Here is a 27,853-nt window from a genome sequence, read left to right as displayed (position 1 = left end):
TTCAAATGTTTGTTTCGCTTTTATTTGCAAGAAAGAGATGCTAAATGCAACCAAAATGCATTTCAATGGGAAATCAAATAGGCGGGATACTGGTAATGACTAAAGACACAGCTTCCTTAGTTCCTCTCCGCAGTCCACAAAAGGGAAAGCACGGCCATGCCTGAAAACAGGACCACGCAGTCTGTGTCCTTTGGTGCACCTCTGAGGAAGCATTCCAAGCGATTCTGCTGTCCTTTGCGCCTCACTGCTCAAGCCCTTATCGTTTCTTTTTGCTTTCCTTCTTGGCTTTCTTGCTCAGCTGTGCAGCACTCGCCTTGGGTTTCTTCACCGTCTCCCAAGTCTTAGACTCAAAACCTTCCGAGTCCTACAAGAAGCAATTGGGACACAGTCAGGGAGCTCCCTAACAACTGGCTGACAGCTGGCTTTGGGAGCTCAAGTCACCTGACCGAGCAGCTTTGGGGACCAGCACTGGAAATCGCCTTCCTGACCTCAGGGCACATTAGAAACTCCCCCTCTGTCTAGTTCCCAAAAATCCCATGAAAACAGAGCCTGAAGTCCTCTATAGCAAGGCTGTCCGAGCTAATCGGGTGGACCCCCTGCCTGGCAGCTCATAGGGCGCAGCAGCAGCTGCAGGATAGGACAAGCTGGCACCTCAAGGCTGCTGGAGTGCGGAAGGAAGGACAGAACCAAGTGCGGCACTCTCAGCAGTGCCGGGGCACTCTGCCGTAGGCAACAGCTACAGACGGCTCCCTCCCAGCCCACTGCCTGAGCATTGCTATCAGTCTCACACAGCGCTACTTACTGCCTTTGGGGACTTGGAAACTGGCAGGATGATGGCCAGAACACACAGGAGCTGGAAAAGGGCTCCAAACAAGAGTCCGTAGCGCAGCACGTTCTCCATTAGTGTGGGCTCAGGGATCTCAGGTGGCGAGAAATGCAGTTCAGCAGCCATAGTGCAGACAGCCTGCTGCTCCACTGCTCTCACGGAGGCTGCCTGCTGAGAGGGGGAAAAAGGCACCGTTAGACTCAGGCACTGCGACGGGGTCACTTCCTGCTAGCAAACATTTCCAGGCTAACTTAGAGAGCCGCTCGGAAGAGATCCAGGGCCTACTGACCCGAGAACAAAGAGGGACATCAAACTTGCATTCCAGTTGCCTTTGCCCGCCTGCCTAGGAAAAGAGCCCTCAGCCTTCGGTACTGCTGCACTTGCAGGTGGGGGAAGAGAAGCAGAGAGGACGGGTGGACGTCAAATAAGGGAAGAGCTTACCAGGCAAGATTAAACCTATCCCTGAGCTCCATCACACACACGTAACCACTGCCCTATTACTATCACAGCAATGTTATTCTTACCATTAAAGTTACCCATGTTCACGTACCTGGTTGTGGACGTGTTCGCGGCCTTGCTGCTGCTGTGCTCTACAACGCCAGCCACGGAAATAAAGTGAGCAGAAAGCTGATCTGTTGAAGACAGAGGAGTGAGCCGTGCTTAACCAGCACTGCTTCAGAGCACGCTTACAGTAAGGCACACCTACCTTACAACGGCAGCTCCAGACTGCTCTCCTGAAGCCCAATTGCATTTCACAGCCACTCACGCGCTGCCCCTCGACAACCTGCAACAGAAGAGTCACAAGCTGCAAATCCCATCCCTGGGAGATGTCAGCACATCTCCGCACTCGTGGAGCAGCGCTCACGTCTTCGGGTGAGAAAGCAGGCGTGTGCTTACCGAGTGAGCGCTGTTTGCTGCCAGCTGCTGGTAGGAACCCAGCTAACCCTAAGTACGAACAGTAACCTAAGCCTAACTCTAAAACAGGAACAAAAACCTACACCTAACAATAAAACACCAACAGTAACCTAAGCCTAACTCTAAAACAGGAAAAAAACCTACACCTAACACTAAAACATGAACAGTAACACCTACTCCTAATAAAAAACACGAACAATAACCTACTCCTAACCAAAAACATGAACAATAACCTACTCCTAACACTACAACTAAATTAACAAGGAAATCAACAATAAAAATGGGCTAAGATGGGACATCGGAGGGTTAAGATGGGACCGGGGACCCGCAGAGGAGCAGCAGATGTGAAATGAAGCCTCCCGACTAACGCCGGGGGCGGGGGCCGCGCAGACGGTAAGGAGCCCTGCGCCTGGACCAGCGATGCTGCAGCCCTGGTGGTGCTGATGCGGGGCCTGGCACGGTGGTGTGGTGCCAGGCCAGCTGTGCCGCGGGCGGACCCACCTCCATGGGCTCGTCCGGAGGCGGATCCACCTCCATGGGCTCGTCCGGAGGTGGATCCACCTCCATGGGCTCCACGGAGGTGGTCACGGGGCTGGTCCAGGTGTGATGGAAACGGGCTCTCTTGCCTGCCTGCTGCCCGATGGTCATGGCGGGCCCCCTCTTCCTCTTCATTCCTGTGGTCCCCGGCTCCATCTTCCCACCTCCATCCTGCCCATCGTCCAGCCTCGCTCTCTTTGCTGCCCACATGGCTGTTGACGGCCAGAGCTCAGAGAGGCGAGTGCGTTGCGTGGGGCAGCGGTGACCAAGGCAACGGCTGTGACATGGCCAGGGTTCTAAAATGGCGGCCGCGCTGCTGGCACTGCTGGCACTGGCGTTCCACATGGCATGAGGAGGGGGCTGGAGGGCAGGGCACGGCACGGCAGCCAGAAGGCACTCGCTGTGCCCAGCGGGCAGCCCTGCTCTCCGGCCAGCAAGAGGGCACAGAGGAGCCGGCCCTGAGCAAAGGGCCCTCGGCCTCCTTCGGCCTCCTTCGGCCTCCCCCTTCCACCACAAGGGAATCTCTTCGGGCTGCCGTACGCAGCACGCAGCACCACGCTGATGGGGCTCCTGAGCTCAGCGCCAACAACAGCAGGCTCCAAAGCGGACCTGACTACGCCTGCCTCCTGGGACACACAAGCTCTGCTCTCCATGTTGGCATCCAGCGCCTCTCCTTGGGCGGCCTCTTGGGGGATTCAACCACGACCCACCATTAATACCTCCAGCTTCCACATCCAACAGACTCACAACAGCAGCAACAAGGCGGGCAGGAACGGGCCGTGCTGCTGACTGCGGGCGCTTGTCAAGCCTCCCTCTCGCTGCCCCCATTCTGCTCGGGCAGCCGGTCCCAGCAACAAACACCATCACACACAACTGCAGCCCTGACTCGTCCCGCTCGCCGACAGCCAGAGGAAGGACATGGATTCCCCTTCCTTCAGCTCCGCACTCGCTGGCACCGCACGCATCGCCTCTGCGTGCCGCCAGCACCGCGAGCTGCTCCGCCGACATCCCTCCGTGCCCCGCACCGCGGCCCGGCCCCGCTGGCAGCACACAGCCCGCTCCTACCGGCCCCATTCAAACTTCCGCGCCGCCACGCCGCGCTGCCCCGGAAGCGCTCTCGGCCGGCAGGAAGCACTTCCTGCCCCGGCCCTAGCAACCGCCTGCGCCGTCCCGTTGCTAAGGGCGGCCTGGGGCCGGCCCGGGCCTGTGGGGGGGTTCGCTCCCGGATTCCTGGCGGGTGGCGCCGGCGGCACGGAGCTTTCCTTCTCCTTTCCTGCTCTGGCCTTTTGGACTCCTCTTTTCCTTTCCTTTCTTTGCCTTCCTTCCCCTCCTCTCCTCCTTTCCCTTCACGTTCCGCCCACACTCAGTACGCAGATCTCCAACGGAGGTGCCTGCAGAAGCTCATCTGTGCAGGCAGTCAATGGCTCGTGCTGTGCTTCGCTGCTTTGTGCTCTTCAATGACTGCTCAGTTGTGCCCTTTCCTAACCCCTTGTGCACTATCAGGATGGCCCGGCTGGCTTTGCTGCAGAGCCTCATCGGAGAGTCTGCAGACGTGGGGGAAAAGCTCAGCAGCTCAGCAGCTGCCGAGGGAAGGTTTCATGCCCTGGCCTGCACACAGCCCGGCCCTCCCTGCTCTGCGCTCCTGGCGTCCCCTGCGGCCCCTGTGCTGTGACCAACACGAGCGGGGCTCAGGCCCAACGCCCTCCCTGCTGCCGGCCCTCCCCCATGCCCATGTGCTGCACCCACACCGGCTGCCCCAGCCCCGCAGCCCTCCTGCAGGCAGCACAGCCCCAGGCACCGGGCTCGGCCCCAGCCCCGAGGTGCTGCTGCACGGGCTGAGCCCAGACCTAAGATGCAATGACCACTCCGAAGTATTGGGTTTCCCTCCTTCACACAATCACAGAATTATCAAGGTTGGAAAAGACCTAAAAGATCATCCAGTCCAACCATCACCAGTACTTCCCAGCTAAATCATATCCCTCAACGCAACGTCCAAACGTTTCCTGAACACCCCCATGGTCGGTGACTCCACCACCTCCCCGGGCAGTGCATTCCAGTGCCTGACTACCCTTGCCGAGAAGTAATACTTCCGAATGTCCAGCCTGAACCTCCCCTGGCGCAGCTAGAAGCCATTCCCTCTAGTTCTATCAGTGATTACACGAGAGAAGAGGCCGACCCCAAGCTCACTACAACCTGCCTTCAGGAAGTTATAGAGAGCTATAAGCTCTCCCCTGAGCCTCCACTTCTCCAGGCTGAACAATCCCAGTTCCCTCAGCCGCTCCTCATAAGGCCTGTGCTCCAGACCCCTCACCAGCTTCGTAGCCCTCCTCTGAACACGTTCCAGGGCCTCAATGTCTCTCTTGCAGTGAGGGGCCCAAAACTGAACACAGCCCTCGGAGGTGCGGCCTCACCAGTGCCGAGTACAGGGGGACAACCACCTCCCTGTTCCTGCTGGTAACACTGTTTCTGATGCAAGCCAGGATGCCGTTGGCCTTCTTGGCCACCCGGGCACACTGTGGGCTCACGTTCAGCCGAGCATCAATCAGTTCCCCCAGGTCCGTTTCCTCCACACAGTCCTCCAGCCACTCCAACCCAAGCCTATAGAGCTGCCTGGGGCTGTTGTGGCCAAAGTGCACGACCCGGCATTTGGTCTTGTTGAACCTCATCCCATTGCCTTCAGCCCAGCTCTCCAGCCTGTCCAGAGCCCTCTGTAGGGCCTCGCTACCCCCAGGCAGATCCACACTCCCAGCCAATTGAAACGTGGGACAAGCAGCTCCATTTCCAGGGAGGGACGTGAAGCCGACCGCTTCATGGCCCTGCGATTGCCAGCCCGAGCCAGGCACCTTTTGAGCAGCTACTGAAAGAGGCAGCACCACTATTCAAATGTTTGTTTCGCTTTTATTTGCAAGAAAGAGATGCTAAATGCAACCAAAATGCATTTCAATGGGAAATCAAATAGGCGGGATACTGGTAATGACTAAAGACACAGCTTCCTTAGTTCCTCTCCGCAGTCCACAAAAGGGAAAGCACGGCCATGCCTGAAAACAGGACCACGCAGTCTGTGTCCTTTGGTGCACCTCTGAGGAAGCATTCCAAGCGATTCTGCTGTCCTTTGCGCCTCACTGCTCAAGCCCTTATCGTTTCTTTTTGCTTTCCTTCTTGGCTTTCTTGCTCAGCTGTGCAGCACTCGCCTTGGGTTTCTTCACCGTCTCCCAAGTCTTAGACTCAAAACCTTCCGAGTCCTACAAGAAGCAATTGGGACACAGTCAGGGAGCTCCCTAACAACTGGCTGACAGCTGGCTTTGGGAGCTCAAGTCACCTGACCGAGCAGCTTTGGGGACCAGCACTGGAAATCGCCTTCCTGACCTCAGGGCACATTAGAAACTCCCCCTCTGTCTAGTTCCCAAAAATCCCATGAAAACAGAGCCTGAAGTCCTCTATAGCAAGGCTGTCCGAGCTAATCGGGTGGACCCCCTGCCTGGCAGCTCATAGGGCGCAGCAGCAGCTGCAGGATAGGACAAGCTGGCACCTCAAGGCTGCTGGAGTGCGGAAGGAAGGACAGAACCAAGTGCGGCACTCTCAGCAGTGCCGGGGCACTCTGCCGTAGGCAACAGCTACAGACGGCTCCCTCCCAGCCCACTGCCTGAGCATTGCTATCAGTCTCACACAGCGCTACTTACTGCCTTTGGGGACTTGGAAACTGGCAGGATGATGGCCAGAACACACAGGAGCTGGAAAAGGGCTCCAAACAAGAGTCCGTAGCGCAGCACGTTCTCCATTAGTGTGGGCTCAGGGATCTCAGGTGGCGAGAAATGCAGTTCAGCAGCCATAGTGCAGACAGCCTGCTGCTCCACTGCTCTCACGGAGGCTGCCTGCTGAGAGGGGGAAAAAGGCACCGTTAGACTCAGGCACTGCGACGGGGTCACTTCCTGCTAGCAAACATTTCCAGGCTAACTTAGAGAGCCGCTCGGAAGAGATCCAGGGCCTACTGACCCGAGAACAAAGAGGGACATCAAACTTGCATTCCAGTTGCCTTTGCCCGCCTGCCTAGGAAAAGAGCCCTCAGCCTTCGGTACTGCTGCACTTGCAGGTGGGGGAAGAGAAGCAGAGAGGACGGGTGGACGTCAAATAAGGGAAGAGCTTACCAGGCAAGATTAAACCTATCCCTGAGCTCCATCACACACACGTAACCACTGCCCTATTACTATCACAGCAATGTTATTCTTACCATTAAAGTTACCCATGTTCACGTACCTGGTTGTGGACGTGTTCGCGGCCTTGCTGCTGCTGTGCTCTACAACGCCAGCCACGGAAATAAAGTGAGCAGAAAGCTGATCTGTTGAAGACAGAGGAGTGAGCCGTGCTTAACCAGCACTGCTTCAGAGCACGCTTACAGTAAGGCACACCTACCTTACAACGGCAGCTCCAGACTGCTCTCCTGAAGCCCAATTGCATTTCACAGCCACTCACGCGCTGCCCCTCGACAACCTGCAACAGAAGAGTCACAAGCTGCAAATCCCATCCCTGGGAGATGTCAGCACATCTCCGCACTCGTGGAGCAGCGCTCACGTCTTCGGGTGAGAAAGCAGGCGTGTGCTTACCGAGTGAGCGCTGTTTGCTGCCAGCTGCTGGTAGGAACCCAGCTAACCCTAAGTACGAACAGTAACCTAAGCCTAACTCTAAAACAGGAACAAAAACCTACACCTAACAATAAAACACCAACAGTAACCTAAGCCTAACTCTAAAACAGGAAAAAAACCTACACCTAACACTAAAACATGAACAGTAACACCTACTCCTAATCAAAAACACGAACAATAACCTACTCCTAACCAAAAACATGAACAATAACCTACTCCTAACACTACAACTAAATTAACAAGGAAATCAACAATAAAAATGGGCTAAGATGGGACATCGGAGGGTTAAGATGGGACCGGGGACCCGCAGAGGAGCAGCAGATGTGAAATGAAGCCTCCCGACTAACGCCGGGGGCGGGGGCCGCGCAGACGGTAAGGAGCCCTGCGCCTGGACCAGCGATGCTGCAGCCCTGGTGGTGCTGATGCGGGGCCTGGCACGGTGGTGTGGTGCCAGGCCAGCTGTGCCGCGGGCGGACCCACCTCCATGGGCTCGTCCGGAGGCGGATCCACCTCCATGGGCTCGTCCGGAGGTGGATCCACCTCCATGGGCTCCACGGAGGTGGTCACGGGGCTGGTCCAGGTGTGATGGAAACGGGCTCTCTTGCCTGCCTGCTGCCCGATGGTCATGGCGGGCCCCCTCTTCCTCTTCATTCCTGTGGTCCCCGGCTCCATCTTCCCACCTCCATCCTGCCCATCGTCCAGCCTCGCTCTCTTTGCTGCCCACATGGCTGTTGACGGCCAGAGCTCAGAGAGGCGAGTGCGTTGCGTGGGGCAGCGGTGACCAAGGCAACGGCTGTGACATGGCCAGGGTTCTAAAATGGCGGCCGCGCTGCTGGCACTGCTGGCACTGGCGTTCCACATGGCATGAGGAGGGGGCTGGAGGGCAGGGCACGGCACGGCAGCCAGAAGGCACTCGCTGTGCCCAGCGGGCAGCCCTGCTCTCCGGCCAGCAAGAGGGCACAGAGGAGCCGGCCCTGAGCAAAGGGCCCTCGGCCTCCTTCGGCCTCCTTCGGCCTCCCCCTTCCACCACAAGGGAATCTCTTCGGGCTGCCATACGCAGCACGCAGCACCACGCTGATGGGGCTCCTGAGCTCAGCGCCAACAACAGCAGGCTCCAAAGCGGACCTGACTACGCCTGCCTCCTGGGACACACAAGCTCTGCTCTCCATGTTGGCATCCAGCGCCTCTCCTTGGGCGGCCTCTTGGGGGATTCAACCACGACCCACCATTAATACCTCCAGCTTCCACATCCAACAGACTCACAACAGCAGCAACAAGGCGGGCAGGAACGGGCCGTGCTGCTGACTGCGGGCGCTTGTCAAGCCTCCCTCTCGCTGCCCCCATTCTGCTCGGGCAGCCGGTCCCAGCAACAAACACCATCACACACAACTGCAGCCCTGACTCGTCCCGCTCGCCGACAGCCAGAGGAAGGACATGGATTCCCCTTCCTTCAGCTCCGCACTCGCTGGCACCGCACGCATCGCCTCTGCGTGCCGCCAGCACCGCGAGCTGCTCCGCCGACATCCCTCCGTGCCCCGCACCGCGGCCCGGCCCCGCTGGCAGCACACAGCCCGCTCCTACCGGCCCCATTCAAACTTCCGCGCCGCCACGCCGCGCTGCCCCGGAAGCGCTCTCGGCCGGCAGGAAGCACTTCCTGCCCCGGCCCTAGCAACCGCCTGCGCCGTCCCGTTGCTAAGGGCGGCCTGGGGCCGGCCCGGGCCTGTGGGGGGGTTCGCTCCCGGATTCCTGGCGGGTGGCGCCGGCGGCACGGAGCTTTCCTTCTCCTTTCCTGCTCTGGCCTTTTGGACTCCTCTTTTCCTTTCCTTTCTTTGCCTTCCTTCCCCTCCTCTCCTCCTTTCCCTTCACGTTCCGCCCACACTCAGTACGCAGATCTCCAACGGAGGTGCCTGCAGAAGCTCATCTGTGCAGGCAGTCAATGGCTCGTGCTGTGCTTCGCTGCTTTGTGCTCTTCAATGACTGCTCAGTTGTGCCCTTTCCTAACCCCTTGTGCACTATCAGGATGGCCCGGCTGGCTTTGCTGCAGAGCCTCATCGGAGAGTCTGCAGACGTGGGGGAAAAGCTCAGCAGCTCAGCAGCTGCCGAGGGAAGGTTTCATGCCCTGGCCTGCACACAGCCCGGCCCTCCCTGCTCTGCGCTCCTGGCGTCCCCTGCGGCCCCTGTGCTGTGACCAACACGAGCGGGGCTCAGGCCCAACGCCCTCCCTGCTGCCGGCCCTCCCCCATGCCCATGTGCTGCACCCACACCGGCTGCCCCAGCCCCGCAGCCCTCCTGCAGGCAGCACAGCCCCAGGCACCGGGCTCGGCCCCAGCCCCGAGGTGCTGCTGCACGGGCTGAGCCCAGACCTAAGATGCAATGACCACTCCGAAGTATTGGGTTTCCCTCCTTCACACAATCACAGAATTATCAAGGTTGGAAAAGACCTAAAAGATCATCCAGTCCAACCATCACCAGTACTTCCCAGCTAAATCATATCCCTCAACGCAACGTCCAAACGTTTCCTGAACACCCCCATGGTCGGTGACTCCACCACCTCCCCGGGCAGTGCATTCCAGTGCCTGACTACCCTTGCCGAGAAGTAATACTTCCGAATGTCCAGCCTGAACCTCCCCTGGCGCAGCTAGAAGCCATTCCCTCTAGTTCTATCAGTGATTACACGAGAGAAGAGGCCGACCCCAAGCTCACTACAACCTGCCTTCAGGAAGTTATAGAGAGCTATAAGCTCTCCCCTGAGCCTCCACTTCTCCAGGCTGAACAATCCCAGTTCCCTCAGCCGCTCCTCATAAGGCCTGTGCTCCAGACCCCTCACCAGCTTCGTAGCCCTCCTCTGAACACGTTCCAGGGCCTCAATGTCTCTCTTGCAGTGAGGGGCCCAAAACTGAACACAGCCCTCGGAGGTGCGGCCTCACCAGTGCCGAGTACAGGGGGACAACCACCTCCCTGTTCCTGCTGGTAACACTGTTTCTGATGCAAGCCAGGATGCCGTTGGCCTTCTTGGCCACCCGGGCACACTGTGGGCTCACGTTCAGCCGAGCATCAATCAGTTCCCCCAGGTCCGTTTCCTCCACACAGTCCTCCAGCCACTCCAACCCAAGCCTATAGAGCTGCCTGGGGCTGTTGTGGCCAAAGTGCACGACCCGGCATTTGGTCTTGTTGAACCTCATCCCATTGCCTTCAGCCCAGCTCTCCAGCCTGTCCAGAGCCCTCTGTAGGGCCTCGCTACCCCCAGGCAGATCCACACTCCCAGCCAATTGAAACGTGGGACAAGCAGCTCCATTTCCAGGGAGGGACGTGAAGCCGACCGCTTCATGGCCCTGCGATTGCCAGCCCGAGCCAGGCACCTTTTGAGCAGCTACTGAAAGAGGCAGCACCATTATTCAAATGTTTGTTTCGCTTTTATTTGCAAGAAAGAGATGCTAAATGCAACCAAAATGCATTTCAATGGGAAATCAAATAGGCGGGATACTGGTAATGACTAAAGACACAGCTTCCTTAGTTCCTCTCCGCAGTCCACAAAAGGGAAAGCACGGCCATGCCTGAAAACAGGACCACGCAGTCTGTGTCCTTTGGTGCACCTCTGAGGAAGCATTCCAAGCGATTCTGCTGTCCTTTGCGCCTCACTGCTCAAGCCCTTATCGTTTCTTTTTGCTTTCCTTCTTGGCTTTCTTGCTCAGCTGTGCAGCACTCGCCTTGGGTTTCTTCACCGTCTCCCAAGTCTTAGACTCAAAACCCTCCGAGTCCTACAAGAAGCAATTGGGACACAGTCAGGGAGCTCCCTAACAACTGGCTGACAGCTGGCTTTGGGAGCTCAAGTCACCTGACCGAGCAGCTTTGGGGACCAGCACTGGAAATCGCCTTCCTGACCTCAGGGCACATTAGAAACTCCCCCTCTGTCTAGTTCCCAAAAATCCCATGAAAACAGAGCCTGAAGTCCTCTATAGCAAGGCTGTCCGAGCTAATCGGGTGGACCCCCTGCCTGGCAGCTCATAGGGCGCAGCAGCAGCTGCAGGATAGGACAAGCTGGCACCTCAAGGCTGCTGGAGTGCGGAAGGAAGGACAGAACCAAGTGCGGCACTCTCAGCAGTGCCGGGGCACTCTGCCGTAGGCAACAGCTACAGACGGCTCCCTCCCAGCCCACTGCCTGAGCATTGCTATCAGTCTCACACAGCGCTACTTACTGCCTTTGGGGACTTGGAAACTGGCAGGATGATGGCCAGAACACACAGGAGCTGGAAAAGGGCTCCAAACAAGAGTCCGTAGCGCAGCACGTTCTCCATTAGTGTGGGCTCAGGGATCTCAGGTGGCGAGAAATGCAGTTCAGCAGCCATAGTGCAGACAGCCTGCTGCTCCACTGCTCTCACGGAGGCTGCCTGCTGAGAGGGGGAAAAAGGCACCGTTAGTCTCAGGCACTGCGACGGGGTCACTTCCTGCTAGCAAACATTTCCAGGCTAACTTAGAGAGCCGCTCGGAAGAGATCCAGGGCCTACTGACCCGAGAACAAAGAGGGACATCAAACTTGCATTCCAGTTGCCTTTGCCCGCCTGCCTAGGAAAAGAGCCCTCAGCCTTCGGTACTGCTGCACTTGCAGGTGGGGGAAGAGAAGCAGAGAGGACGGGTGGACGTCAAATAAGGGAAGAGCTTACCAGGCAAGATTAAACCTATCCCTGAGCTCCATCACACACACGTAACCACTGCCCTATTACTATCACAGCAATGTTATTCTTACCATTAAAGTTACCCATGTTCACGTACCTGGTTGTGGACGTGTTCGCGGCCTTGCTGCTGCTGTGCTCTACAACGCCAGCCACGGAAATAAAGTGAGCAGAAAGCTGATCTGTTGAAGACAGAGGAGTGAGCCGTGCTTAACCAGCACTGCTTCAGAGCACGCTTACAGTAAGGCACACCTACCTTACAACGGCAGCTCCAGACTGCTCTCCTGAAGCCCAATTGCATTTCACAGCCACTCACGCGCTGCCCCTCGACAACCTGCAACAGAAGAGTCACAAGCTGCAAATCCCATCCCTGGGAGATGTCAGCACATCTCCGCACTCGTGGAGCAGCGCTCACGTCTTCGGGTGAGAAAGCAGGCGTGTGCTTACCGAGTGAGCGCTGTTTGCTGCCAGCTGCTGGTAGGAACCCAGCTAACCCTAAGTACGAACAGTAACCTAAGCCTAACTCTAAAACAGGAACAAAAACCTACACCTAACAATAAAACACCAACAGTAACCTAAGCCTAACTCTAAAACAGGAAAAAAACCTACACCTAACACTAAAACATGAACAGTAACACCTACTCCTAATCAAAAACACGAACAATAACCTACTCCTAACCAAAAACATGAACAATAACCTACTCCTAACACTACAACTAAATTAACAAGGAAATCAACAATAAAAATGGGCTAAGATGGGACATCGGAGGGTTAAGATGGGACCGGGGACCCGCAGAGGAGCAGCAGATGTGAAATGAAGCCTCCCGACTAACGCCGGGGGCGGGGGCCGCGCAGACGGTAAGGAGCCCTGCGCCTGGACCAGCGATGCTGCAGCCCTGGTGGTGCTGATGCGGGGCCTGGCACGGTGGTGTGGTGCCAGGCCAGCTGTGCCGCGGGCGGACCCACCTCCATGGGCTCGTCCGGAGGCGGATCCACCTCCATGGGCTCGTCCGGAGGTGGATCCACCTCCATGGGCTCCACGGAGGTGGTCACGGGGCTGGTCCAGGTGTGATGGAAACGGGCTCTCTTGCCTGCCTGCTGCCCGATGGTCATGGCGGGCCCCCTCTTCCTCTTCATTCCTGTGGTCCCCGGCTCCATCTTCCCACCTCCATCCTGCCCATCGTCCAGCCTCGCTCTCTTTGCTGCCCACATGGCTGTTGACGGCCAGAGCTCAGAGAGGCGAGTGCGTTGCGTGGGGCAGCGGTGACCAAGGCAACGGCTGTGACATGGCCAGGGTTCTAAAATGGCGGCCGCGCTGCTGGCACTGCTGGCACTGGCGTTCCACATGGCATGAGGAGGGGGCTGGAGGGCAGGGCACGGCACGGCAGCCAGAAGGCACTCGCTGTGCCCAGCGGGCAGCCCTGCTCTCCGGCCAGCAAGAGGGCACAGAGGAGCCGGCCCTGAGCAAAGGGCCCTCGGCCTCCTTCGGCCTCCTTCGGCCTCCCCCTTCCACCACAAGGGAATCTCTTCGGGCTGCCATACGCAGCACGCAGCACCACGCTGATGGGGCTCCTGAGCTCAGCGCCAACAACAGCAGGCTCCAAAGCGGACCTGACTACGCCTGCCTCCTGGGACACACAAGCTCTGCTCTCCATGTTGGCATCCAGCGCCTCTCCTTGGGCGGCCTCTTGGGGGATTCAACCACGACCCACCATTAATACCTCCAGCTTCCACATCCAACAGACTCACAACAGCAGCAACAAGGCGGGCAGGAACGGGCCGTGCTGCTGACTGCGGGCGCTTGTCAAGCCTCCCTCTCGCTGCCCCCATTCTGCTCGGGCAGCCGGTCCCAGCAACAAACACCATCACACACAACTGCAGCCCTGACTCGTCCCGCTCGCCGACAGCCAGAGGAAGGACATGGATTCCCCTTCCTTCAGCTCCGCACTCGCTGGCACCGCACGCATCGCCTCTGCGTGCCGCCAGCACCGCGAGCTGCTCCGCCGACATCCCTCCGTGCCCCGCACCGCGGCCCGGCCCCGCTGGCAGCACACAGCCCGCTCCTACCGGCCCCATTCAAACTTCCGCGCCGCCACGCCGCGCTGCCCCGGAAGCGCTCTCGGCCGGCAGGAAGCACTTCCTGCCCCGGCCCTAGCAACCGCCTGCGCCGTCCCGTTGCTAAGGGCGGCCTGGGGCCGGCCCGGGCCTGTGGGGGGGTTCGCTCCCGGATTCCTGGCGGGTGGCGCCGGCGGCACGGAGCTTTCCTTCTCCTTTCCTGCTCTGGCCTTTTGGACTCCTCTTTTCCTTTCCTTTCTTTGCCTTCCTTCCCCTCCTCTCCTCCTTTCCCTTCACGTTCCGCCCACACTCAGTACGCAGATCTCCAACGGAGGTGCCTGCAGAAGCTCATCTGTGCAGGCAGTCAATGGCTCGTGCTGTGCTTCGCTGCTTTGTGCTCTTCAATGACTGCTCAGTTGTGCCCTTTCCTAACCCCTTGTGCACTATCAGGATGGCCCGGCTGGCTTTGCTGCAGAGCCTCATCGGAGAGTCTGCAGACGTGGGGGAAAAGCTCAGCAGCTCAGCAGCTGCCGAGGGAAGGTTTCATGCCCTGGCCTGCACACAGCCCGGCCCTCCCTGCTCTGCGCTCCTGGCGTCCCCTGCGGCCCCTGTGCTGTGACCAACACGAGCGGGGCTCAGGCCCAACGCCCTCCCTGCTGCCGGCCCTCCCCCATGCCCATGTGCTGCACCCACACCGGCTGCCCCAGCCCCGCAGCCCTCCTGCAGGCAGCACAGCCCCAGGCACCGGGCTCGGCCCCAGCCCCGAGGTGCTGCTGCACGGGCTGAGCCCAGACCTAAGATGCAATGACCACTCCGAAGTATTGGGTTTCCCTCCTTCACACAATCACAGAATTATCAAGGTTGGAAAAGACCTAAAAGATCATCCAGTCCAACCATCACCAGTACTTCCCAGCTAAATCATATCCCTCAACGCAACGTCCAAACGTTTCCTGAACACCCCCATGGTCGGTGACTCCACCACCTCCCCGGGCAGTGCATTCCAGTGCCTGACTACCCTTGCCGAGAAGTAATACTTCCGAATGTCCAGCCTGAACCTCCCCTGGCGCAGCTAGAAGCCATTCCCTCTAGTTCTATCAGTGATTACACGAGAGAAGAGGCCGACCCCAAGCTCACTACAACCTGCCTTCAGGAAGTTATAGAGAGCTATAAGCTCTCCCCTGAGCCTCCACTTCTCCAGGCTGAACAATCCCAGTTCCCTCAGCCGCTCCTCATAAGGCCTGTGCTCCAGACCCCTCACCAGCTTCGTAGCCCTCCTCTGAACACGTTCCAGGGCCTCAATGTCTCTCTTGCAGTGAGGGGCCCAAAACTGAACACAGCCCTCGGAGGTGCGGCCTCACCAGTGCCGAGTACAGGGGGACAACCACCTCCCTGTTCCTGCTGGTAACACTGTTTCTGATGCAAGCCAGGATGCCGTTGGCCTTCTTGGCCACCCGGGCACACTGTGGGCTCACGTTCAGCCGAGCATCAATCAGTTCCCCCAGGTCCGTTTCCTCCACACAGTCCTCCAGCCACTCCAACCCAAGCCTATAGAGCTGCCTGGGGCTGTTGTGGCCAAAGTGCACGACCCGGCATTTGGTCTTGTTGAACTTCATCCCATTGCCTTCAGCCCAGCTCTCCAGCCTGTCCAGAGCCCTCTGTAGGGCCTCGCTACCCCCAGGCAGATCCACACTCCCAGCCAATTGAAACGTGGGACAAGCAGCTCCATTTCCAGGGAGGGACGTGAAGCCGACCGCTTCATGGCCCTGCGATTGCCAGCCCGAGCCAGGCACCTTTTGAGCAGCTACTGAAAGAGGCAGCACCACTATTCAAATGTTTGTTTCGCTTTTATTTGCAAGAAAGAGATGCTAAATGCAACCAAAATGCATTTCAATGGGAAATCAAATAGGCGGGATACTGGTAATGACTAAAGACACAGCTTCCTTAGTTCCTCTCCGCAGTCCACAAAAGGGAAAGCACGGCCATGCCTGAAAACAGGACCACGCAGTCTGTGTCCTTTGGTGCACCTCTGAGGAAGCATTCCAAGCGATTCTGCTGTCCTTTGCGCCTCACTGCTCAAGCCCTTATCGTTTCTTTTTGCTTTCCTTCTTGGCTTTCTTGCTCAGCTGTGCAGCACTCGCCTTGGGTTTCTTCACCGTCTCCCAAGTCTTAGACTCAAAACCCTCCGAGTCCTACAAGAAGCAATTGGGACACAGTCAGGGAGCTCCCTAACAACTGGCTGACAGCTGGCTTTGGGAGCTCAAGTCACCTGACCGAGCAGCTTTGGGGACCAGCACTGGAAATCGCCTTCCTGACCTCAGGGCACATTAGAAACTCCCCCTCTGTCTAGTTCCCAAAAATCCCATGAAAACAGAGCCTGAAGTCCTCTATAGCAAGGCTGTCCGAGCTAATCGGGTGGACCCCCTGCCTGGCAGCTCATAGGGCGCAGCAGCAGCTGCAGGATAGGACAAGCTGGCACCTCAAGGCTGCTGGAGTGCGGAAGGAAGGACAGAACCAAGTGCGGCACTCTCAGCAGTGCCGGGGCACTCTGCCGTAGGCAACAGCTACAGACGGCTCCCTCCCAGCCCACTGCCTGAGCATTGCTATCAGTCTCACACAGCGCTACTTACTGCCTTTGGGGACTTGGAAACTGGCAGGATGATGGCCAGAACACACAGGAGCTGGAAAAGGGCTCCAAACAAGAGTCCGTAGCGCAGCACGTTCTCCATTAGTGTGGGCTCAGGGATCTCAGGTGGCGAGAAATGCAGTTCAGCAGCCATAGTGCAGACAGCCTGCTGCTCCACTGCTCTCACGGAGGCTGCCTGCTGAGAGGGGGAAAAAGGCACCGTTAGTCTCAGGCACTGCGACGGGGTCACTTCCTGCTAGCAAACATTTCCAGGCTAACTTAGAGAGCCGCTCGGAAGAGATCCAGGGCCTACTGACCCGAGAACAAAGAGGGACATCAAACTTGCATTCCAGTTGCCTTTGCCCGCCTGCCTAGGAAAAGAGCCCTCAGCCTTCGGTACTGCTGCACTTGCAGGTGGGGGAAGAGAAGCAGAGAGGACGGGTGGACGTCAAATAAGGGAAGAGCTTACCAGGCAAGATTAAACCTATCCCTGAGCTCCATCACACACACGTAACCACTGCCCTATTACTATCACAGCAATGTTATTCTTACCATTAAAGTTACCCATGTTCACGTACCTGGTTGTGGACGTGTTCGCGGCCTTGCTGCTGCTGTGCTCTACAACGCCAGCCACGGAAATAAAGTGAGCAGAAAGCTGATCTGTTGAAGACAGAGGAGTGAGCCGTGCTTAACCAGCACTGCTTCAGAGCACGCTTACAGTAAGGCACACCTACCTTACAACGGCAGCTCCAGACTGCTCTCCTGAAGCCCAATTGCATTTCACAGCCACTCACGCGCTGCCCCTCGACAACCTGCAACAGAAGAGTCACAAGCTGCAAATCCCATCCCTGGGAGATGTCAGCACATCTCCGCACTCGTGGAGCAGCGCTCACGTCTTCGGGTGAGAAAGCAGGCGTGTGCTTACCGAGTGAGCGCTGTTTGCTGCCAGCTGCTGGTAGGAACCCAGCTAACCCTAAGTACGAACAGTAACCTAAGCCTAACTCTAAAACAGGAACAAAAACCTACACCTAACAATAAAACACCAACAGTAACCTAAGCCTAACTCTAAAACAGGAAAAAAACCTACACCTAACACTAAAACATGAACAGTAACACCTACTCCTAATCAAAAACACGAACAATAACCTACTCCTAACCAAAAACATGAACAATAACCTACTCCTAACACTACAACTAAATTAACAAGGAAATCAACAATAAAAATGGGCTAAGATGGGACATCGGAGGGTTAAGATGGGACCGGGGACCCGCAGAGGAGCAGCAGATGTGAAATGAAGCCTCCCGACTAACGCCGGGGGCGGGGGCCGCGCAGACGGTAAGGAGCCCTGCGCCTGGACCAGCGATGCTGCAGCCCTGGTGGTGCTGATGCGGGGCCTGGCACGGTGGTGTGGTGCCAGGCCAGCTGTGCCGCGGGCGGACCCACCTCCATGGGCTCGTCCGGAGGCGGATCCACCTCCATGGGCTCGTCCGGAGGTGGATCCACCTCCATGGGCTCCACGGAGGTGGTCACGGGGCTGGTCCAGGTGTGATGGAAACGGGCTCTCTTGCCTGCCTGCTGCCCGATGGTCATGGCGGGCCCCCTCTTCCTCTTCATTCCTGTGGTCCCCGGCTCCATCTTCCCACCTCCATCCTGCCCATCGTCCAGCCTCGCTCTCTTTGCTGCCCACATGGCTGTTGACGGCCAGAGCTCAGAGAGGCGAGTGCGTTGCGTGGGGCAGCGGTGACCAAGGCAACGGCTGTGACATGGCCAGGGTTCTAAAATGGCGGCCGCGCTGCTGGCACTGCTGGCACTGGCGTTCCACATGGCATGAGGAGGGGGCTGGAGGGCAGGGCACGGCACGGCAGCCAGAAGGCACTCGCTGTGCCCAGCGGGCAGCCCTGCTCTCCGGCCAGCAAGAGGGCACAGAGGAGCCGGCCCTGAGCAAAGGGCCCTCGGCCTCCTTCGGCCTCCTTCGGCCTCCCCCTTCCACCACAAGGGAATCTCTTCGGGCTGCCATACGCAGCACGCAGCACCACGCTGATGGGGCTCCTGAGCTCAGCGCCAACAACAGCAGGCTCCAAAGCGGACCTGACTACGCCTGCCTCCTGGGACACACAAGCTCTGCTCTCCATGTTGGCATCCAGCGCCTCTCCTTGGGCGGCCTCTTGGGGGATTCAACCACGACCCACCATTAATACCTCCAGCTTCCACATCCAACAGACTCACAACAGCAGCAACAAGGCGGGCAGGAACGGGCCGTGCTGCTGACTGCGGGCGCTTGTCAAGCCTCCCTCTCGCTGCCCCCATTCTGCTCGGGCAGCCGGTCCCAGCAACAAACACCATCACACACAACTGCAGCCCTGACTCGTCCCGCTCGCCGACAGCCAGAGGAAGGACATGGATTCCCCTTCCTTCAGCTCCGCACTCGCTGGCACCGCACGCATCGCCTCTGCGTGCCGCCAGCACCGCGAGCTGCTCCGCCGACATCCCTCCGTGCCCCGCACCGCGGCCCGGCCCCGCTGGCAGCACACAGCCCGCTCCTACCGGCCCCATTCAAACTTCCGCGCCGCCACGCCGCGCTGCCCCGGAAGCGCTCTCGGCCGGCAGGAAGCACTTCCTGCCCCGGCCCTAGCAACCGCCTGCGCCGTCCCGTTGCTAAGGGCGGCCTGGGGCCGGCCCGGGCCTGTGGGGGGGTTCGCTCCCGGATTCCTGGCGGGTGGCGCCGGCGGCACGGAGCTTTCCTTCTCCTTTCCTGCTCTGGCCTTTTGGACTCCTCTTTTCCTTTCCTTTCTTTGCCTTCCTTCCCCTCCTCTCCTCCTTTCCCTTCACGTTCCGCCCACACTCAGTACGCAGATCTCCAACGGAGGTGCCTGCAGAAGCTCATCTGTGCAGGCAGTCAATGGCTCGTGCTGTGCTTCGCTGCTTTGTGCTCTTCAATGACTGCTCAGTTGTGCCCTTTCCTAACCCCTTGTGCACTATCAGGATGGCCCGGCTGGCTTTGCTGCAGAGCCTCATCGGAGAGTCTGCAGACGTGGGGGAAAAGCTCAGCAGCTCAGCAGCTGCCGAGGGAAGGTTTCATGCCCTGGCCTGCACACAGCCCGGCCCTCCCTGCTCTGCGCTCCTGGCGTCCCCTGCGGCCCCTGTGCTGTGACCAACACGAGCGGGGCTCAGGCCCAACGCCCTCCCTGCTGCCGGCCCTCCCCCATGCCCATGTGCTGCACCCACACCGGCTGCCCCAGCCCCGCAGCCCTCCTGCAGGCAGCACAGCCCCAGGCACCGGGCTCGGCCCCAGCCCCGAGGTGCTGCTGCACGGGCTGAGCCCAGACCTAAGATGCAATGACCACTCCGAAGTATTGGGTTTCCCTCCTTCACACAATCACAGAATTATCAAGGTTGGAAAAGACCTAAAAGATCATCCAGTCCAACCATCACCAGTACTTCCCAGCTAAATCATATCCCTCAACGCAACGTCCAAACGTTTCCTGAACACCCCCATGGTCGGTGACTCCACCACCTCCCCGGGCAGTGCATTCCAGTGCCTGACTACCCTTGCCGAGAAGTAATACTTCCGAATGTCCAGCCTGAACCTCCCCTGGCGCAGCTAGAAGCCATTCCCTCTAGTTCTATCAGTGATTACACGAGAGAAGAGGCCGACCCCAAGCTCACTACAACCTGCCTTCAGGAAGTTATAGAGAGCTATAAGCTCTCCCCTGAGCCTCCACTTCTCCAGGCTGAACAATCCCAGTTCCCTCAGCCGCTCCTCATAAGGCCTGTGCTCCAGACCCCTCACCAGCTTCGTAGCCCTCCTCTGAACACGTTCCAGGGCCTCAATGTCTCTCTTGCAGTGAGGGGCCCAAAACTGAACACAGCCCTCGGAGGTGCGGCCTCACCAGTGCCGAGTACAGGGGGACAACCACCTCCCTGTTCCTGCTGGTAACACTGTTTCTGATGCAAGCCAGGATGCCGTTGGCCTTCTTGGCCACCCGGGCACACTGTGGGCTCACGTTCAGCCGAGCATCAATCAGTTCCCCCAGGTCCGTTTCCTCCACACAGTCCTCCAGCCACTCCAACCCAAGCCTATAGAGCTGCCTGGGGCTGTTGTGGCCAAAGTGCACGACCCGGCATTTGGTCTTGTTGAACCTCATCCCATTGCCTTCAGCCCAGCTCTCCAGCCTGTCCAGAGCCCTCTGTAGGGCCTCGCTACCCCCAGGCAGATCCACACTCCCAGCCAATTGAAACGTGGGACAAGCAGCTCCATTTCCAGGGAGGGACGTGAAGCCGACCGCTTCATGGCCCTGCGATTGCCAGCCCGAGCCAGGCACCTTTTGAGCAGCTACTGAAAGAGGCAGCACCATTATTCAAATGTTTGTTTCGCTTTTATTTGCAAGAAAGAGATGCTAAATGCAACCAAAATGCATTTCAATGGGAAATCAAATAGGCGGGATACTGGTAATGACTAAAGACACAGCTTCCTTAGTTCCTCTCCGCAGTCCACAAAAGGGAAAGCACGGCCATGCCTGAAAACAGGACCACGCAGTCTGTGTCCTTTGGTGCACCTCTGAGGAAGCATTCCAAGCGATTCTGCTGTCCTTTGCGCCTCACTGCTCAAGCCCTTATCGTTTCTTTTTGCTTTCCTTCTTGGCTTTCTTGCTCAGCTGTGCAGCACTCGCCTTGGGTTTCTTCACCGTCTCCCAAGTCTTAGACTCAAAACCCTCCGAGTCCTACAAGAAGCAATTGGGACACAGTCAGGGAGCTCCCTAACAACTGGCTGACAGCTGGCTTTGGGAGCTCAAGTCACCTGACCGAGCAGCTTTGGGGACCAGCACTGGAAATCGCCTTCCTGACCTCAGGGCACATTAGAAACTCCCCCTCTGTCTAGTTCCCAAAAATCCCATGAAAACAGAGCCTGAAGTCCTCTATAGCAAGGCTGTCCGAGCTAATCGGGTGGACCCCCTGCCTGGCAGCTCATAGGGCGCAGCAGCAGCTGCAGGATAGGACAAGCTGGCACCTCAAGGCTGCTGGAGTGCGGAAGGAAGGACAGAACCAAGTGCGGCACTCTCAGCAGTGCCGGGGCACTCTGCCGTAGGCAACAGCTACAGACGGCTCCCTCCCAGCCCACTGCCTGAGCATTGCTATCAGTCTCACACAGCGCTACTTACTGCCTTTGGGGACTTGGAAACTGGCAGGATGATGGCCAGAACACACAGGAGCTGGAAAAGGGCTCCAAACAAGAGTCCGTAGCGCAGCACGTTCTCCATTAGTGTGGGCTCAGGGATCTCAGGTGGCGAGAAATGCAGTTCAGCAGCCATAGTGCAGACAGCCTGCTGCTCCACTGCTCTCACGGAGGCTGCCTGCTGAGAGGGGGAAAAAGGCACCGTTAGTCTCAGGCACTGCGACGGGGTCACTTCCTGCTAGCAAACATTTCCAGGCTAACTTAGAGAGCCGCTCGGAAGAGATCCAGGGCCTACTGACCCGAGAACAAAGAGGGACATCAAACTTGCATTCCAGTTGCCTTTGCCCGCCTGCCTAGGAAAAGAGCCCTCAGCCTTCGGTACTGCTGCACTTGCAGGTGGGGGAAGAGAAGCAGAGAGGACGGGTGGACGTCAAATAAGGGAAGAGCTTACCAGGCAAGATTAAACCTATCCCTGAGCTCCATCACACACACGTAACCACTGCCCTATTACTATCACAGCAATGTTATTCTTACCATTAAAGTTACCCATGTTCACGTACCTGGTTGTGGACGTGTTCGCGGCCTTGCTGCTGCTGTGCTCTACAACGCCAGCCACGGAAATAAAGTGAGCAGAAAGCTGATCTGTTGAAGACAGAGGAGTGAGCCGTGCTTAACCAGCACTGCTTCAGAGCACGCTTACAGTAAGGCACACCTACCTTACAACGGCAGCTCCAGACTGCTCTCCTGAAGCCCAATTGCATTTCACAGCCACTCACGCGCTGCCCCTCGACAACCTGCAACAGAAGAGTCACAAGCTGCAAATCCCATCCCTGGGAGATGTCAGCACATCTCCGCACTCGTGGAGCAGCGCTCACGTCTTCGGGTGAGAAAGCAGGCGTGTGCTTACCGAGTGAGCGCTGTTTGCTGCCAGCTGCTGGTAGGAACCCAGCTAACCCTAAGTACGAACAGTAACCTAAGCCTAACTCTAAAACAGGAACAAAAACCTACACCTAACAATAAAACACCAACAGTAACCTAAGCCTAACTCTAAAACAGGAAAAAAACCTACACCTAACACTAAAACATGAACAGTAACACCTACTCCTAATCAAAAACACGAACAATAACCTACTCCTAACCAAAAACATGAACAATAACCTACTCCTAACACTACAACTAAATTAACAAGGAAATCAACAATAAAAATGGGCTAAGATGGGACATCGGAGGGTTAAGATGGGACCGGGGACCCGCAGAGGAGCAGCAGATGTGAAATGAAGCCTCCCGACTAACGCCGGGGGCGGGGGCCGCGCAGACGGTAAGGAGCCCTGCGCCTGGACCAGCGATGCTGCAGCCCTGGTGGTGCTGATGCGGGGCCTGGCACGGTGGTGTGGTGCCAGGCCAGCTGTGCCGCGGGCGGACCCACCTCCATGGGCTCGTCCGGAGGCGGATCCACCTCCATGGGCTCGTCCGGAGGTGGATCCACCTCCATGGGCTCCACGGAGGTGGTCACGGGGCTGGTCCAGGTGTGATGGAAACGGGCTCTCTTGCCTGCCTGCTGCCCGATGGTCATGGCGGGCCCCCTCTTCCTCTTCATTCCTGTGGTCCCCGGCTCCATCTTCCCACCTCCATCCTGCCCATCGTCCAGCCTCGCTCTCTTTGCTGCCCACATGGCTGTTGACGGCCAGAGCTCAGAGAGGCGAGTGCGTTGCGTGGGGCAGCGGTGACCAAGGCAACGGCTGTGACATGGCCAGGGTTCTAAAATGGCGGCCGCGCTGCTGGCACTGCTGGCACTGGCGTTCCACATGGCATGAGGAGGGGGCTGGAGGGCAGGGCACGGCACGGCAGCCAGAAGGCACTCGCTGTGCCCAGCGGGCAGCCCTGCTCTCCGGCCAGCAAGAGGGCACAGAGGAGCCGGCCCTGAGCAAAGGGCCCTCGGCCTCCTTCGGCCTCCTTCGGCCTCCCCCTTCCACCACAAGGGAATCTCTTCGGGCTGCCATACGCAGCACGCAGCACCACGCTGATGGGGCTCCTGAGCTCAGCGCCAACAACAGCAGGCTCCAAAGCGGACCTGACTACGCCTGCCTCCTGGGACACACAAGCTCTGCTCTCCATGTTGGCATCCAGCGCCTCTCCTTGGGCGGCCTCTTGGGGGATTCAACCACGACCCACCATTAATACCTCCAGCTTCCACATCCAACAGACTCACAACAGCAGCAACAAGGCGGGCAGGAACGGGCCGTGCTGCTGACTGCGGGCGCTTGTCAAGCCTCCCTCTCGCTGCCCCCATTCTGCTCGGGCAGCCGGTCCCAGCAACAAACACCATCACACACAACTGCAGCCCTGACTCGTCCCGCTCGCCGACAGCCAGAGGAAGGACATGGATTCCCCTTCCTTCAGCTCCGCACTCGCTGGCACCGCACGCATCGCCTCTGCGTGCCGCCAGCACCGCGAGCTGCTCCGCCGACATCCCTCCGTGCCCCGCACCGCGGCCCGGCCCCGCTGGCAGCACACAGCCCGCTCCTACCGGCCCCATTCAAACTTCCGCGCCGCCACGCCGCGCTGCCCCGGAAGCGCTCTCGGCCGGCAGGAAGCACTTCCTGCCCCGGCCCTAGCAACCGCCTGCGCCGTCCCGTTGCTAAGGGCGGCCTGGGGCCGGCCCGGGCCTGTGGGGGGGTTCGCTCCCGGATTCCTGGCGGGTGGCGCCGGCGGCACGGAGCTTTCCTTCTCCTTTCCTGCTCTGGCCTTTTGGACTCCTCTTTTCCTTTCCTTTCTTTGCCTTCCTTCCCCTCCTCTCCTCCTTTCCCTTCACGTTCCGCCCACACTCAGTACGCAGATCTCCAACGGAGGTGCCTGCAGAAGCTCATCTGTGCAGGCAGTCAATGGCTCGTGCTGTGCTTCGCTGCTTTGTGCTCTTCAATGACTGCTCAGTTGTGCCCTTTCCTAACCCCTTGTGCACTATCAGGATGGCCCGGCTGGCTTTGCTGCAGAGCCTCATCGGAGAGTCTGCAGACGTGGGGGAAAAGCTCAGCAGCTCAGCAGCTGCCGAGGGAAGGTTTCATGCCCTGGCCTGCACACAGCCCGGCCCCTCCCTGCTCTGCGCTCCTGGCGTCCCCTGCGGCCCCTGTGCTGTGACCAACACGAGCGGGGCTCAGGCCCAACGCCCTCCCTGCTGCCGGCCCTCCCCCATGCCCATGTGCTGCACCCACACCGGCTGCCCCAGCCCCGCAGCCCTCCTGCAGGCAGCACAGCCCCAGGCACCGGGCTCGGCCCCAGCCCCGAGGTGCTGCTGCACGGGCTGAGCCCAGACCTAAGATGCAATGACCACTCCGAAGTATTGGGTTTCCCTCCTTCACACAATCACAGAATTATCAAGGTTGGAAAAGACCTAAAAGATCATCCAGTCCAACCATCACCAGTACTTCCCAGCTAAATCATATCCCTCAACGCAACGTCCAAACGTTTCCTGAACACCCCCATGGTCGGTGACTCCACCACCTCCCCGGGCAGTGCATTCCAGTGCCTGACTACCCTTGCCGAGAAGTAATACTTCCGAATGTCCAGCCTGAACCTCCCCTGGCGCAGCTAGAAGCCATTCCCTCTAGTTCTATCAGTGATTACACGAGAGAAGAGGCCGACCCCAAGCTCACTACAACCTGCCTTCAGGAAGTTATAGAGAGCTATAAGCTCTCCCCTGAGCCTCCACTTCTCCAGGCTGAACAATCCCAGTTCCCTCAGCCGCTCCTCATAAGGCCTGTGCTCCAGACCCCTCACCAGCTTCGTAGCCCTCCTCTGAACACGTTCCAGGGCCTCAATGTCTCTCTTGCAGTGAGGGGCCCAAAACTGAACACAGCCCTCGGAGGTGCGGCCTCACCAGTGCCGAGTACAGGGGACAACCACCTCCCTGTTCCTGCTGGTAACACTGTTTCTGATGCAAGCCAGGATGCCGTTGGCCTTCTTGGCCACCCGGGCACACTGTGGGCTCACGTTCAGCCGAGCATCAATCAGTTCCCCCAGGTCCGTTTCCTCCACACAGTCCTCCAGCCACTCCAACCCAAGCCTATAGAGCTGCCTGGGGCTGTTGTGGCCAAAGTGCACGACCCGGCATTTGGTCTTGTTGAACTTCATCCCATTGCCTTCAGCCCAGCTCTCCAGCCTGTCCAGAGCCCTCTGTAGGGCCTCGCTACCCCCAGGCAGATCCACACTCCCAGCCAATTGAAACGTGGGACAAGCAGCTCCATTTCCAGGGAGGGACGTGAAGCCGACCGCTTCATGGCCCTGCGATTGCCAGCCCGAGCCAGGCACCTTTTGAGCAGCTACTGAAAGAGGCAGCACCACTATTCAAATGTTTGTTTCGCTTTTATTTGCAAGAAAGAGATGCTAAATGCAACCAAAATGCATTTCAATGGGAAATCAAATAGGCGGGATACTGGTAATGACTAAAGACACAGCTTCCTTAGTTCCTCTCGCAGTCCACAAAAGGGAAAGCACGGCCATGCCTGAAAACAGGACCACGCAGTCTGTGTCCTTTGGTGCACCTCTGAGGAAGCATTCCAAGCGATTCTGCTGTCCTTTGCGCCTCACTGCTCAAGCCCTTATCGTTTCTTTTTGCTTTCCTTCTTGGCTTTCTTGCTCAGCTGTGCAGCACTCGCCTTGGGTTTCTTCACCGTCTCCCAAGTCTTAGACTCAAAACCCTCCGAGTCCTACAAGAAGCAATTGGGACACAGTCAGGGAGCTCCCTAACAACTGGCTGACAGCTGGCTTTGGGAGCTCAAGTCACCTGACCGAGCAGCTTTGGGGACCAGCACTGGAAATCGCCTTCCTGACCTCAGGGCACATTAGAAACTCCCCCTCTGTCTAGTTCCCAAAAATCCCATGAAAACAGAGCCTGAAGTCCTCTATAGCAAGGCTGTCCGAGCTAATCGGGTGGACCCCCTGCCTGGCAGCTCATAGGGCGCAGCAGCAGCTGCAGGATAGGACAAGCTGGCACCTCAAGGCTGCTGGAGTGCGGAAGGAAGGACAGAACCAAGTGCGGCACTCTCAGCAGTGCCGGGGCACTCTGCCGTAGGCAACAGCTACAGACGGCTCCCTCCCAGCCCACTGCCTGAGCATTGCTATCAGTCTCACACAGCGCTACTTACTGCCTTTGGGGACTTGGAAACTGGCAGGATGATGGCCAGAACACACAGGAGCTGGAAAAGGGCTCCAAACAAGAGTCCGTAGCGCAGCACGTTCTCCATTAGTGTGGGCTCAGGGATCTCAGGTGGCGAGAAATGCAGTTCAGCAGCCATAGTGCAGACAGCCTGCTGCTCCACTGCTCTCACGGAGGCTGCCTGCTGAGAGGGGGAAAAAGGCACCGTTAGTCTCAGGCACTGCGACGGGGTCACTTCCTGCTAGCAAACATTTCCAGGCTAACTTAGAGAGCCGCTCGGAAGAGATCCAGGGCCTACTGACCCGAGAACAAAGAGGGACATCAAACTTGCATTCCAGTTGCCTTTTGCCCGCCTGCCTAGGAAAAGAGCCCTCAGCCTTCGGTACTGCTGCACTTGCAGGTGGGGGAAGAGAAGCAGAGAGGACGGGTGGACGTCAAATAAGGGAAGAGCTTACCAGGCAAGATTAAACCTATCCCTGAGCTCCATCACACACACGTAACCACTGCCCTATTACTATCACAGCAATGTTATTCTTACCATTAAAGTTACCCATGTTCACGTACCTGGTTGTGGACGTGTTCGCGGCCTTGCTGCTGCTGTGCTCTACAACGCCAGCCACGGAAATAAAGTGAGCAGAAAGCTGATCTGTTGAAGACAGAGGAGTGAGCCGTGCTTAACCAGCACTGCTTCAGAGCACGCTTACAGTAAGGCACACCTACCTTACAACGGCAGCTCCAGACTGCTCTCCTGAAGCCCAATTGCATTTCACAGCCACTCACGCGCTGCCCCTCGACAACCTGCAACAGAAGAGTCACAAGCTGCAAATCCCATCCCTGGGAGATGTCAGCACATCTCCGCACTCGTGGAGCAGCGCTCACGTCTTCGGGTGAGAAAGCAGGCGTGTGCTTACCGAGTGAGCGCTGTTTGCTGCCAGCTGCTGGTAGGAACCCAGCTAACCCTAAGTACGAACAGTAACCTAAGCCTAACTCTAAAACAGGAACAAAAACCTACACCTAACAATAAAACACCAACAGTAACCTAAGCCTAACTCTAAAACAGGAAAAAAACCTACACCTAACACTAAAACATGAACAGTAACACCTACTCCTAATCAAAAACACGAACAATAACCTACTCCTAACCAAAAACATGAACAATAACCTACTCCTAACACTACAACTAAATTAACAAGGAAATCAACAATAAAAATGGGCTAAGATGGGACATCGGAGGGTTAAGATGGGACCGGGGACCCGCAGA

General features: G+C 57.9%; 5 protein-coding genes across 6 annotated transcripts; all 5 read right to left on the bottom strand.

Annotated features, from left to right (window-relative positions):
* Nucleotides 1-6: 6 nt before the first annotated feature.
* Nucleotides 7-4,134, bottom strand: LOC140259825 (protein MANBAL-like). Of its 2 annotated transcripts, XM_072351483.1 has the most exons (4): nt 1,724-4,134; nt 1,377-1,610; nt 803-997; nt 7-364 (listed from the first exon to the last, which is right to left on the bottom strand). In XM_072351483.1, the coding sequence occupies exons 2-4, from the start codon at nt 1,575-1,577 to the stop codon at nt 257-259; spliced, it is 504 nt and encodes a 167-aa protein (XP_072207584.1). In that variant the 5' UTR covers nt 1,578-1,610; nt 1,724-4,134; the 3' UTR covers nt 7-256. The 2 variants fall into 2 exon arrangements, with proteins under 2 accessions (XP_072207584.1, XP_072207583.1); XM_072351482.1 differs by having other exon boundaries at nt 1,377-4,134.
* Nucleotides 4,135-5,162: 1,028 nt separating this feature from the next.
* LOC140259824 (protein MANBAL-like) lies at nt 5,163-9,290 on the bottom strand. Its single transcript, XM_072351481.1, has 4 exons — nt 6,880-9,290; nt 6,533-6,766; nt 5,959-6,153; nt 5,163-5,520 (listed from the first exon to the last, which is right to left on the bottom strand). Exons 2-4 carry the CDS (start codon nt 6,731-6,733, stop codon nt 5,413-5,415), a joined length of 504 nt encoding a protein of 167 aa, XP_072207582.1. The 5' UTR covers nt 6,734-6,766; nt 6,880-9,290; the 3' UTR covers nt 5,163-5,412.
* A 1,019-nt stretch (nt 9,291-10,309) lies between these two features.
* Nucleotides 10,310-14,441, bottom strand: LOC140259814 (protein MANBAL-like). The gene is made up of 4 exons (XM_072351466.1): nt 12,036-14,441; nt 11,689-11,922; nt 11,115-11,309; nt 10,310-10,676 (listed from the first exon to the last, which is right to left on the bottom strand). The coding sequence occupies exons 2-4, from the start codon at nt 11,887-11,889 to the stop codon at nt 10,569-10,571; spliced, it is 504 nt and encodes a 167-aa protein (XP_072207567.1). The 5' UTR covers nt 11,890-11,922; nt 12,036-14,441; the 3' UTR covers nt 10,310-10,568.
* Nucleotides 14,442-15,474: 1,033 nt separating this feature from the next.
* LOC140259813 (protein MANBAL-like) lies at nt 15,475-19,597 on the bottom strand. The gene is made up of 4 exons (XM_072351465.1): nt 17,192-19,597; nt 16,845-17,078; nt 16,271-16,465; nt 15,475-15,832 (listed from the first exon to the last, which is right to left on the bottom strand). The coding sequence occupies exons 2-4, from the start codon at nt 17,043-17,045 to the stop codon at nt 15,725-15,727; spliced, it is 504 nt and encodes a 167-aa protein (XP_072207566.1). The 5' UTR covers nt 17,046-17,078; nt 17,192-19,597; the 3' UTR covers nt 15,475-15,724.
* A 1,024-nt stretch (nt 19,598-20,621) lies between these two features.
* Nucleotides 20,622-24,433, bottom strand: LOC140259818 (protein MANBAL-like). The gene is made up of 4 exons (XM_072351473.1): nt 22,348-24,433; nt 22,001-22,234; nt 21,427-21,621; nt 20,622-20,988 (listed from the first exon to the last, which is right to left on the bottom strand). Exons 2-4 carry the CDS (start codon nt 22,199-22,201, stop codon nt 20,881-20,883), a joined length of 504 nt encoding a protein of 167 aa, XP_072207574.1. The 5' UTR covers nt 22,202-22,234; nt 22,348-24,433; the 3' UTR covers nt 20,622-20,880.
* Between the last annotated feature and the right edge of the window lie 3,420 nt (nt 24,434-27,853).

This window comes from Excalfactoria chinensis, chromosome 16, assembly GCF_039878825.1.
Source record: "Excalfactoria chinensis isolate bCotChi1 chromosome 16, bCotChi1.hap2, whole genome shotgun sequence".
NCBI lineage: Eukaryota > Metazoa > Chordata > Aves > Galliformes > Phasianidae > Excalfactoria > Excalfactoria chinensis.
The sequence above is the reverse complement of the archived record's forward strand: the minus strand, read 5'-3'. Positions and strand labels throughout refer to the sequence as shown.

Bases quoted from the DNA above. Each gene is read 5' to 3' on its own strand.
- LOC140259818 (XM_072351473.1), bottom strand. From the start codon at position 22,201: ATGCAATTGGGCTTCAGGAGAGCAGTCTGGAGCTGCCGTTGTAAGGTA. The intron at 21,622-22,000 runs GTACGTGAACAT...TCCCCCTCTCAG, and splicing joins GCGAACACGTCCACAACCAG to CAGGCAGCCTCCGTGAGAGC. The intron at 20,989-21,426 runs GTAAGTAGCGCT...TGCTTCTTGTAG, and splicing joins TTTCCAAGTCCCCAAAGGCA to GACTCGGAGGGTTTTGAGTC.
- LOC140259825 (XM_072351482.1), bottom strand. From the start codon at position 1,577: ATGCAATTGGGCTTCAGGAGAGCAGTCTGGAGCTGCCGTTGTAAGGTA. The intron at 998-1,376 runs GTACGTGAACAT...TCCCCCTCTCAG, and splicing joins GCGAACACGTCCACAACCAG to CAGGCAGCCTCCGTGAGAGC. The intron at 365-802 runs GTAAGTAGCGCT...TGCTTCTTGTAG, and splicing joins TTTCCAAGTCCCCAAAGGCA to GACTCGGAAGGTTTTGAGTC.
- LOC140259824 (XM_072351481.1), bottom strand. From the start codon at position 6,733: ATGCAATTGGGCTTCAGGAGAGCAGTCTGGAGCTGCCGTTGTAAGGTA. The intron at 6,154-6,532 runs GTACGTGAACAT...TCCCCCTCTCAG, and splicing joins GCGAACACGTCCACAACCAG to CAGGCAGCCTCCGTGAGAGC. The intron at 5,521-5,958 runs GTAAGTAGCGCT...TGCTTCTTGTAG, and splicing joins TTTCCAAGTCCCCAAAGGCA to GACTCGGAAGGTTTTGAGTC.
- LOC140259814 (XM_072351466.1), bottom strand. From the start codon at position 11,889: ATGCAATTGGGCTTCAGGAGAGCAGTCTGGAGCTGCCGTTGTAAGGTA. The intron at 11,310-11,688 runs GTACGTGAACAT...TCCCCCTCTCAG, and splicing joins GCGAACACGTCCACAACCAG to CAGGCAGCCTCCGTGAGAGC. The intron at 10,677-11,114 runs GTAAGTAGCGCT...TGCTTCTTGTAG, and splicing joins TTTCCAAGTCCCCAAAGGCA to GACTCGGAGGGTTTTGAGTC.
- LOC140259813 (XM_072351465.1), bottom strand. From the start codon at position 17,045: ATGCAATTGGGCTTCAGGAGAGCAGTCTGGAGCTGCCGTTGTAAGGTA. The intron at 16,466-16,844 runs GTACGTGAACAT...TCCCCCTCTCAG, and splicing joins GCGAACACGTCCACAACCAG to CAGGCAGCCTCCGTGAGAGC. The intron at 15,833-16,270 runs GTAAGTAGCGCT...TGCTTCTTGTAG, and splicing joins TTTCCAAGTCCCCAAAGGCA to GACTCGGAGGGTTTTGAGTC.